At 42.7% G+C, this 11,782-nt stretch overlaps 1 protein-coding gene across 2 annotated transcripts in view; it reads right to left on the bottom strand.

Annotated features, from left to right (window-relative positions):
- Positions 1–10,323, bottom strand: part of Wdr26 (WD repeat domain 26) — a 40,602-nt gene extending 30,279 nt beyond the window's left edge. Inside the window, exons 1-4 of one of the 2 annotated variants that reach the window (XM_034520795.2) lie at positions 9,451–10,323; positions 7,660–7,759; positions 7,455–7,559; positions 1,500–1,636 (exon numbers count right to left, since the gene is read on the bottom strand). In XM_034520795.2, the coding sequence (XP_034376686.1) occupies positions 1,500–1,636; positions 7,455–7,559; positions 7,660–7,759; positions 9,451–9,803 (695 nt within the window). In that variant the 5' untranslated portion in view covers positions 9,804–10,323. The remainder of the gene's footprint in view (positions 1–1,499; positions 1,637–7,454; positions 7,560–7,659; positions 7,760–9,450) is intronic. The other variant, XM_034520794.2, reaches the window with a different exon arrangement.
- Positions 10,324–11,782: the final 1,459 nt, after the last annotated feature.

The raw sequence follows: 11,782 nt of genomic DNA on the forward strand, positions 1-11,782 counted from the left end.
TTCCTGTAAAACATGATTGAATCCTCAGTTCAATCACTTCCAAAACTGGGAACAGACAAACTATGTATGGTCTGTGTCCTTTACAAAACTATGCACTATTAAGCTTTGGGTTTCAGATAAATGTGCTTATGGGAAGTAACACAGTAGAACAGAAAAGACAGAGCAGTGCCAGGAGGTAATTCTTTCTTTCAAGATAACTTCAAAATAAAAACTATGCATTAAATTATATGTTCTGGTCCTGTGTGGTAGCTGAAACCTTTAATCCCAACACTTGGGAAGCAGAGGCCAGCCTGATCTATATTGAAAGTTCTCAGGACAGCCAGGACTTCATAGTAAGACCCAGTATCAAAAATAACTAAGGGGGTGGGGGAGGGGGTGTGTGAACAGGCACTCTGTTACCAGAGCAGGAAAGAAAATCACGTGAATGGCATTTAGCTGGTAAAGTAAGACCCCTATGAATAAAGTAACTAGAAATAAATTGTCAGCCACAGTAACAAAGTATCTAGCAGACTTTAAAATGACCCATATCACTTTTACCACATTAGACGTATTCCAGATGCTGAGATCATATTGCATAGTAAAAAAAAAAAAAAAAAACCACCATGAAGAAGAAAACAGAAGAGACAATTGGTCTGAAGACAGGACATTTGGGCTGGACATGCCTACTAGAAATCCAAGTAGAGACTGTCAAATGTGCAATTAGAATCACTAGCAGAGCCTGAGAGGTTCGAGGCTAGCCTGGTCTATCCAGTGAGTTCCAAGATAGCCAGAGCTACACAGTGAGACCCTGAATCAAAAAAACCAATTAAAAAAAAAAACAAAACAAAACAAAAAAAGACCTACCATTAGCATTTAGCACTAAAAGTACAGCAAAGACTGAGGTCAACTAACTAAAGAGAAGAGCCCAGCATGATGGCACACATCTTTGACCCTAGCAAGAAGATGGCAAAGGCAGGCACATCTTTTATGAATTTTAGGCCATCCTGGTCTCCATAGGGAGGAGTTTCAGGCTAAACAAGGCTATGTAATGAGATCCTGATTCAAACACACACATAAACACATACAACAGAAAAATAAAGGCTATGCAGCCAGTTAAGTGACCGATAACTTTGTATGCAGAACACTTGTATGACCTTTACTGCTTGCTGGAGTCAAAGCTATGAGGTTTGCTCTTTTCTTTTGTCTTTCTCTTCTTCCTCTTCTTCTTTTTTTTTTTTTTTTTTTGAGAAGATCTTGAAATAGTATTGTTATTGGCTATATGGATTTCTTCCCCCTTTTACCTATTAAGTATCTCAAATCTTAATATGAATCACTAAATAGCTTGTGCATACATAAGTAAATAAATTTAGCCAATACTAAGAACTTAGTAATATCCAGGTACTTTCTATCTTTAAAAAAATTAATGAAGTATAATTTCAGCCAACAGTAAACTTTATATATATATACTAAAAAAAATAGCCCCTTCATGAGCCTGGAGTCTGAGATCTCCACTTCCTTACCCACTAAGAACATGGATGCGTTCTGTATTGTATTTCAACGGCGTCAGTTCACAGCGTAGAACTTGAAGTGCCTCCAGGACCTTGCCGTCCTCCAGGTATTCCAGGTACTTCTGCTGCAGCAGCAGAAACTTCATCCTCTGACATGACAGAAAGCAGCAGTCAGGGGAAAAAGTTGCTGGAAGTTTCAGAAAACGTTTGTGCCTAAACAGAACAGTAGAAACCATCTACTATGCCTTCTGAAAATAATTTTATAAAGCTTCATGATGACTCAAAATATTCTGGTTTGTGAGTCATTGTAGGTTAACTATGACTCTCAAGGCTACATATCAATAAAGCTCTTTGAATGAAGGAGTAATCTCCATTAGTGACTGATGCATTAACATAGGAAAAATGAATACCATCCTTACATTTCCTTAGAATTTTTAACTTTATGTATCGACATTTAAAACTATTCCAAGAATTCCAAATTTGCTTTCAAAATTCCTGATTATTAAAAAAATTCTGATTATCTGAACTGGTCTTATGCAGCAAACTTTGAAAAGACTGGTGAAAAAAATGGTAGTTAAGAGTCGTTGCAAGTCATGGTGCAGCCAGGGCAACAGCTTGGTGGGACGAATGCAGAGTATGCAGAGGTCTGGATTTGATTCTAGCACCACAAAAACAACAATAAAAACCCTCAACAAAACAAAAAAGACAAACTGTGAAGGAGCTCAGGGTACTGGAAGGCAGGACTTTAGAGAAGCAGGAGAGTGCCAGACTTGGGCTTATTGGAAGCCAAATGGGCTTTCTCAAGATACATACTATAGGCTGGTATGCAAACGTTTGGAGATCCTGTAACTGACCTGGGCAAACACAGCTCACTTGCTATCTCTATGGTTATAAAGACACACTTACATCAGAAGGCTGGATTTAATGGTCTGTAGGAAGATTCAGTATCTATCATGTCTGTATATTTGTAATAATCTGTTCACATTCACTAACATGTTTAGCAACAAGGCATGGATGAATATTCTTTATTTTCTATCCACAAGGATAAAACACTTTTTAACTATAAAGCACTTTCCCATTTTTTCCAAAGGGAAATGTTTGGTTTCAATATTTCTAATGTCACATCATCATGTTACTTTAAACTTGAAGGTGAGGGTCAGTCCTCAAAGGTTTCCCTAGACAGGAGCAGCATCTATTAATGTTCTATGTAGGAGGGCTTTAGCTTTAGACCTAACCTAGGCCCACTGTGTGGAAAGACCTCCTCACACTTGATACCTGTGCTTTAGCAGAGTGACAGAAATGTTCATCATATTCAAAAGCTGCATAGAAAGTGGAAGAACTACGCCCACTTTTAAAAAGTTTTCTAAGTTGTTACAAAATGGTATGCAGAATTTACCATGTAATACCACAGGAAGAGTATAATGAACTACTTTATAAGATTTCTACATGAAGTAGTATTTAGAAGATATAAATTATTCTACTGTGATCTCAAATACAACAGTTTATTTAATAAATTCTCACTTGACACAAAAAAAACCCTCTTATATAAACCAAGCAACTATTTAAAAACACCCATTGTGAGATATGTTACTTATGTTTGGTAATTTAACCTTAAAATTTTAAAAGGTGAGACAAAAAAACAAAAAACAAAAAACCCAACAACAACAAAAAAACTTTTAAACTAAGACCTACTCCTGTAATTGGGAAAAATTCCACTTACCGATTTTACACATAGAGTTGGACTAATCCTAAAGATTCAGAAACAGACTAATTACCAAAAGGCTTTAAAAAGCGTGTGTGTGTGTGTGTGTGTGTGTGTGTGTGTGTGCGTGCGCGCGCACACGCACGCACGTATATATGTATGGGTGTATGTGCCTGTGTATAAGTGTGTATATATGTCTCTGTGTGTATATGTCTGTGTATGTCTGTGTATATATGTGTGTGTATATGTATATATATGTGTGTGTATATATGTATGTGTGTATACATGTATATATATGTGTGTATATATATATGTGTGTGTGTGTGTGTATGTGTGTTGTGTATCCTTAAGCTTATTTTTACATGTCAAATTAAAAAATACTTTGAAGTTCACCAGGTGACAAAACCCTGAAATGAAATTTTAAAATCTTAAAGAGGGGTGGGGGGACTAATGTTTCAAGTAATAGCTTGAATAGGCTACTCTCACCATCTTCTGAATAAAACTTAATTTTACAAAATGAAGTTTCTACATTAGCATGGTATTGAAGGTTTCAACAATTTAGTGTATTTTTAATTCAAATGTAAAGCAATGCCACATGCAACTAGTCATTTCCTCATTAAATTTTCTCAGCAACAGGGAATTTGAAAAACATTCTTTTTCCTTTTAGCTCCAGGCAAGCCTTTGATAAATTATTATTAATCATAAAGTCCTATACCTTCTCCCTCCCTCGGTCCAGCATGTCCCAGTAAGCACAGGGACAGACAGTGCTCAAATGCAATTTATCTATCCCTCACTTCCTCATCGAGGTCCTGGCAGAACATGTTACTCTTGTCTATGAGACAAAGATGGGGCAGAATAAAGAAGAGTAAACACATACTTCTGTATGTACAGGAGACGCTCTCAACGCAGTCCAAGAACAGTTTTCTGAGTCATTTCCATCCACACTGAGATAACCAACACCCTCAAATGGCTATCACAGCTTGGCCTAGTGCATGCCGACTAACGTGTTGCTACGCAAACCCAGCTAGAGAGCTTGTTGAGGAAAAAGCCTTTCTCTGGCTGGAACTTTTACTCAGCCTATGTATCTGGCACATAGTAACAATGAAATGTATTTTACCTTCCTAAATTTAAAGTTCAAAAACGTAAGACACTCAAGTAAATAAAGCCCTTTGAGTGCACAAGTCATGCGTAGTTCTGACAAAGTGAAAACAGGCAATACTGAGGCTTGCTTACACAGGTCTCTCCTTTCTTCCTTCCTTCCTTTCTTTCTTTCTTTCTTTCTTTCTTTCTTTCTTTCTTTTTTTTTTTTTAAATCAGAAACTTCTGAAAAGAAGCCAGAGGGTGAAGAGCAATGAGGAACTCTCCAGTTTCTAGTTAGACCTCTAGAAGATTATTTTAGATCTCTGATGATTTTTCAATGTCTTTTTCATACCTGGTCCCCTCCCTACCCTCTCCCCTTCAAGATTTTTTTATTTTATATATTTGAATACACTCAGAACCTATTACAGATGGTTGTGAGCCATCATGTGGTTGCTGGGAATTGAACTCAGGACCTCTGGGAGAGTAACCAGTGCTCTGAACCTCAGCCATCTCTCCAGCCCTCATCTCCTTCTTTAAAAATCCCGAAATTGAAATTCTTGGACCCTTCCACACCTTGCCCAGTAACTGAATCACTGTTCTTTTCCCCACATTAATTGACTAAATTTAACAATGAAGAAAACAGAAATAGTATACACCTGGAGCTTGACTGTGATGGCTTTAACTCTGGAATAATGTTACAAAGCAAATTTTGCCAATCAAATCCTGATTCCAAGGAAAGGAGAAATAAATTATATTTAAGCTATGGATCTCAAAGCTCTTTCTTACTTGACTTTATGAGTTCATTTTTGTATGTCAAGTCAGTATTTTTTCCATTACATTAAAAAAAAAGAAAGAAAGAAAGAAAGAAAGAAAGAGACTTTGTAAACAGCAATTTTCTGTTCTTAGTCTCAAATGCCCATCCAGATTTATCAGACATGGCTGAGCATATCAACTCAAACTGACTGAAAAACATGAATCCACGACCTTAGCATTTAAACCCACAACCCTTGGTGTTCTGAGTGCAGTATGGGGCAGCAGGGAGTGAACTACATCAGCAAAGACATTCAGGGTTAGAGAACAGAGTCCAGCCTGCAGGCGAGGGATGCAGCTCAGCGACCGAGCACTAGCTCATCCAGACAAGGCTCGGGCTTCAATTCCCATCACAAAAAATAATATAATGTCATTAAGTGTCTGGGTAAATAATTAAGTAATTATGTTAAAAACCCACGTAACTATCTTCTAAGATATTACAAATTCCAGCCTATAATAAGTGATCTTCTAGCAATGAAGTTGGGAAGGAATAAACAGTATCAGAAAGGTGAAGAACGGCTTCAAAAAAGGCTGAACTAAATCGTTACAGCACTGACTCATCAGTGCTTGGGGGAGACAGAGTTGGACCCTTTCTTTGTATAAATACCTAAACAGTTTGATGGTGTGAGGCTCAGCCAGAGATTTAATCTTCATCTCTTATTAGATCCTAGAATGTTCTACAGACTGAACAGGCTGTAAAAAGAAAGGATTCCTCCTTATTATCTATAACTACCTTTCTTCAATTCACACGTTGCTTCTACTGAAGTTTTTAATGAGTCATAATCTAAATCCAAGCAGAAGTCTCAAACTACTATAAATCGAGTTTTAAAAGAAGCGAATCCATTAATTTTTTAGAGTACAGATACAATTTGGATAAACTTAAAAAATGAAAGAACAAACAAACAAACAAACAAAACAAACAAACAAGAAAAGGTACTCTAGGAGATCACATCAAAATACTCCACAAATAATTTCTTTATAGCCACCAATAAATCCCAATTCAGAGTTTGGCCACTTTATTTTCTTTGTTTTAGCTCATTCAGTTTGAGTCAAAAATTTGTAAAAAACTTTCCAATTAAAACACACTCAGGTTTGAAAGCCCAGACATCCCAATTGAGGGCACTCTCTAATTCCTGAAAAAAATAAAAAATTAATCCCTTCAAATAAGGATGCTTGGTTACTTTAGCTCATTCTTATGTTTCAATCACACTATGGAATTCTTTATTCCTTAAGTTAAATCATTTGACTTGATACTGCTTTAAATTTTTTAATACTTTGGGTATTTATTCAAAGAACTGAACCATGAATTTAGCTAACTTCATGTCTGTCATACTTCTTTAGACCTTTAATTTGCCTGAAGCCCACTTTCTAAGATTATATTATTGCACAGAATTATATAAAGAATTTCAAACTACTTTGCAATAAAGTTTTTTTAAACAAACAAAAAGCCAAGGCTCAATCAGGTTTATAGACAAAGATAAAAAGGGTTAATGTTTGACCCAATTTCAAAGAGGAAATGTCAATGGTCACATATTAGCATTTAACAAGCAGCTGCCTTCCTACTTTACTTCCTAGACTCTCCTTTGTCCCTCCCCCACCAGACAGGAAACTTCTTTTGATAACACATGAATCAGCTACAAGTTTATAAGCTGGCAGGTGATTCTTTATGCGTTCCAATCACATGCTTTAAAAACAGAACAAAACAAAAACAAAACAACATACTCTTCTTAATGAATTAAAACCCACCAGCATAAAAAAACCACAACAAAACTAAACCAGTCAAAGTTTATGAAAGAGATTAACAAGGGTAAACTATTAAACTGATCTTGCTAAGAAAATAAGGATTGGAAAGCAGGGCCCGATAGCCAGACCTGCACTGCACCCTCCCAAGGTGACACTGTCATGTCATGCAAACCTTCAATCCTGTCATTCACATAACCTGAATGAAAGAACATGGTGGGCACATCAACAGAAATAATTAAACTTAACTATGTAATTCCAATGATCAGAAAAATTAATGTAGCAGCTTCTTCAGGCTGTACAGTATATACACACCCAAGTATATACACATTGAGTATTTTGAGTGATATAAAAGTATATTTTATTCTTAACCCTAACAATATAAGGCTCCTATCATCAGCACTAAAGTAGGAAGATCTTTACATTTTTATAAAGCTTAAATTACCAATTGTTTCAAATGACATCTACTAAGTTAAGACTTAAAACAGTTAAAGTTCATAGCTTACAATCATAAACTCATTCTTATTTATAAATTATATAAAATTTACTTTCAAGCCTCTTAAGATCAGATGCCTATAATTATCAATAACCTAAAATAAGCATAAATGTGAAACTAAGAACAAAAGTGTATTTACCACAATTATTCCCAACAACGTTTGAGAGATTTCAAGTGCGCCTCTTACCACAATAGCATGAGGAGAATGCACTAAAGGCTTTAGTTCATTCAGGTCATTTTCTGCCTGCAAAAAAAATGATATAAAAGAAAAACCAGAATGTCACAAACTTCCCACCAGACCCATAGCGTTAGCAGCAGTCACACAGCTCGTCGCCCTACTTTACCTTATCCCAGTCTCCTTCCATGACATGATTTCGGAATTTGGTAGCAGAAGGATGCTCTAAACGACATCCTGACTCTTGCATGAGGAGATCAACAGTCTGGCTGCAGGAGAGATACAGTGTGAAAAAGACCTGACCAACTTTCAGGCTTTCCTCTTCCTAATAAACTAGTATCTACAACTTCACAAAGAAGAACAAGAAAAATAGCTTTAAAACCTTCATTAAGGAAATGATTTAAAATGTCACCTACATTTCAAATTAAAAACCTTTCTTGAAACTGGAATTAAGTAATTCTTCCTACTTTTGCCATTTAGTGTTTCAGAAGTTTAAAGGAGTATATAGTTTCTAAAAATGTGCTCTAACACATTGGTTAAATAAAAATGAGGGTCTACACATTTTCTACGGCACAGCATTTTCAAAGATAAAATACGAGGTGACAGATGGCCTATATTAGGTAGAGCTTTCCTTCCAGATTATTTTGCTGGTATGGAAATCCTGCCAGGTCAATCTTTAAAATTAAAACAAATCCAGCATCCCAAACTCTTTTCTTTCTCTCCACACTAAAATTAACCAATTTACTATGCTATAGGTTCCAAACAGTCACGAGTTATTTCCGCCTACTGCTGTCAGCTTGCTGCTTCCCTCAGTAATATATTCTGTTAGCATTCACAAAATTTATGTTCACACTTATCCTTTTCCTTGGGGACTAAAGTGAAATCTTTCTAGATTTTTCTTTGGGAGCTAGCTGCTCATGACTTTAGTTCAAAGTTTCTTTGGCGCTCCCCATTTTTCAGCTCAACAGTGCAATTATCAGCTTGGGAGTCAAAACACTTCTGCCGAGTAAGAGCAGTTTTCCCCCTTTCCCAACAAAAGCACACGCGCACACTCCAGCACACACACAAAGCAAAACCAAACACCCAGGTCTCCTAAAAGTTTAATTTAAAATTCGCTTTGACGCTAGGAAACTGTTGCATGTTTACTCTGTCAGCTCCTGGCTCTTCCACCTTCATTCAGTTCCAGGACACTCCCACTAAGCCTGCCTCAACTCCCTCAGCTTTTCTTTCGTGTGTGTACAAAACAGTTGAGTTTTGGTTGAACCCAATGTCTACCTTCACCATACGTTAAAGGCCACCCAAACTGTATTTGAAAACAAATGATTCACCAGACCAGTCATCACTTTTTCAAAAGGCAACCTTCTGGCTTTTGAATTGGGATTTGACTAATGCTAGGCCTCTAGTACACACACACAGCCTCGCATGACTTCCACTCGGTATCTGACTTCATTATTCCCGTCAGATTTACTCGACAGCCTCTTTCTAAATTCTGCCAGCCCCTTAGTTCCCATAAACACTTGTAGGCGACTGTCCTTCCTGATTGGTAGTTTGCCTGGGCTGTTGTCGGTCAGGGGTGGGGGTGGGGAGGTGTCCCACAAAGATGCCTCTGAGACACACTTGAAAAACAAATCCTCCAAGGTTCATTATTTCCACCGCTCTGATCCACCCCTCCCCCAGTATAAACACCCTCGGTGTGGTGTCCGCCTTCTCCGACCGACAATCCAGCTCTGGAGGTGCGTGGGGAGGGGTCGCTCTGGGCTTCCACCACCCCTCCCCGCCCAGACGGTTCGGCTGGCCTTAAGACATCAGGCCGATTCCTCTTCCTCAGCCTCCCCTCCGCTCCGCGCCTCCCAGGGCTGTCTGTCCGCCGCCTCCGGTGCACTGGGCCCCCGGGTCCCCGCAACCCACCCGGAGGCTCGGCCCCGGCCTGGCCCTTACCAGTTGTAGGACGGACACTTACTTGAGCCCTAGGCCATTGAGGTGCTGCCCTATGAGCCTAATGACATCCTCGTCGGACTGCGAGAGCCGCTTCTTCTTCTTGAGGCTGCTGCCCAGCTCGGGGGTGGCCTGGGCGGCGGTGGCGGAGGCCGCGGCGGCCCCGCCGGGAACCCCGTTATTGACACTCAGGCTGTTGCTATTGTTGCTAGCGGCGGAGGGGGCGGCAGGCAGGAGCCCGTTGGCGTGGGCCAGGTCCCCCGCGGACGTCGCCGAGGGGGACGACTCCCCGTTCTGCGCCGACAGGCAGGCGAGCTCCGGGGTCTGGCCCTGGCCCCCGCCGCCGCCGCCGCCTCCTCCCGCCCCGTTGGCCTGCATGGTGCCGCCGCTGACCAGGCTGTGGCCGCTGCTCCGCTGAGGGGCGGCGGGGGCGGCCGGAGGCAGTCCCACCACCACCACCACGGAGGAGGAGGCGGCCGGCGAGGGCGGGGGGGGGAGGCCTGCTCGGCCGGCCGAGGCCCCGGGCTCTCCTGCTCCCTCCGCCGCCGAGGCTCGGGGCTTCTTCCGCGGGGGCGGGGAGGCTCCGCCGGCGTCCGAGTCGGAGGAGGAGGAAGCGGAGGCCAGAGTTTCCTCGCCGAGAGAGGCCGTGGTGGGAGGCCGGCGGGGCGCGGCGGGGGTCGGTGGGGCGGGAGGAGGGGGAGAAGGAGGACCGGGCCCTTCCCCCCCCCTCCGGAGGCGCTCGCGGCGCGGCCCGGGGGCTCGCGGGCACTGGGGGGGGCGCGGGCCCGAAGCTGGAGCCCCGACGGCGGCGGCGGAGGCGGCGGCGGAGGCAGCGGCCGCCTCGGTGCTCGGTCCGCGCCGCTCCGCTCCCCGGTGTGTTGATTCTTCCCCCAGCTGCTGCCTAATGGAGTCCGGGCGCTGGCGTCACAGGAAATGCCTATACTGCCCTCCTCGCTCACTTCCGGCAGCAGGTATGGAACCTATAGGGGGCTGTCACCCGGCACGTGTGTGTCCGGCAGCCGGGGAAAGGCGGTGGGGTGAAGGCGAGGGCGGCCGGGGGGGGGTCCGGCCTCGGGCGAGGAGCGACCCAGCACGACCTGGCCGGCCTGTGCGAGGCCGCCCTGGCTCCCCGGCCTGGCGTGCGAGCTCGGCCCGCAGTAAGTTCGCAGCCACCCTCCGAGGCCCAGCAGGGTGGGAGGTAGAGATCGTGTCCGTGCCGTGCACCCGGAGTGACCCAGAGAGAAGCGACCGGCCGGCGTGGAGGGGACCGCAGACGCACTGGCACGGACCAGGGTGGGGCCGGCGTAGCGGCCTGGTTTTGCAGCTGTAACTTCGAGCACAAGGGTGTGCTAGGCCCCTGTCCGCTGGCTTCAGGCTCTGCACCCAGGATTGAACCACTGCCTCCTTTTAGGGTGGAAACACTTGAACTTCCACAGCCAAGCACCACACACAGTTGTATCCGTGTCACCCCAGGACAAGGGAGATGACAGCAGAGCGGAGTGTGCTCCACCCTGGGAAGGCGAAGTCGTCTGTAACTGCCTTCCTTCTGGGAGGAAAAACAACTCGTGGGGGCAAGAAGTTTCAAAGGCTGAGGGTGTGTGGAGGCGCTTTGCTTTGGAGTTTTACTGGGTTTGTTTTGTTTTTCTTTTAAGTGCTCGCTCAGATGTCTAGTTCCTGGTTCCTGCTACCTCTCTGACGGGGGGATCGGGGCATCGGTTCAGATCCTGGTTTGAAATTTTCAAGTGGCCCGAGTTTCACTGTCCCGGTGCTTTAAGCAGCTTTCTTGAGTGGAGAAACACAGCAGCAGAGAACTGAACTGTATGTTATCCAATGGCAGATGGTCCACAGGACCCCTAGTCAGTTACATGTAGTTGTGTAGTAGCATGTAGACCTTGTGAGTACAGATATTTTCCCTGACTGTAGGAAATCCTTGGTGACTTCCCTTTGGGAGAAAAAAACAGCAATAACAACAACAAAAAGAACAAACAAACAAACCTCAATAGCCTCAAGCAATACATCTTAAGTCCCTAAATTTACAACACTCAACACCTCAGTAATTTTGAGGTCTTTGGGGACAGCCCTCTTAATTTAGAAGTGTCATAAAAAATTAGCCTATGATTTGTCAAGAATCCTGATCTCTGTTCATCTTGAGACTGGAAAGAGAGACTGGAAAACCAGGGCAGTCTTACAGAGATTTAGCTTTGTGGCTGTCATGCTTTAAATATGCTTTCAGGTGTCGGCTGTAATCCCAAGGTGACTCACATACTGTGTTTGTATTCACCTGAGACAGACCTTCGATTTAGTTGAGGTTCATAGGGCACAGACAGTATATCCAGCAGAGCCAGAATTACTAGATA

The sequence above is a fragment of the Arvicanthis niloticus genome, chromosome 16, assembly GCF_011762505.2.
Source record: "Arvicanthis niloticus isolate mArvNil1 chromosome 16, mArvNil1.pat.X, whole genome shotgun sequence".
Lineage (NCBI taxonomy): Eukaryota > Metazoa > Chordata > Mammalia > Rodentia > Muridae > Arvicanthis > Arvicanthis niloticus.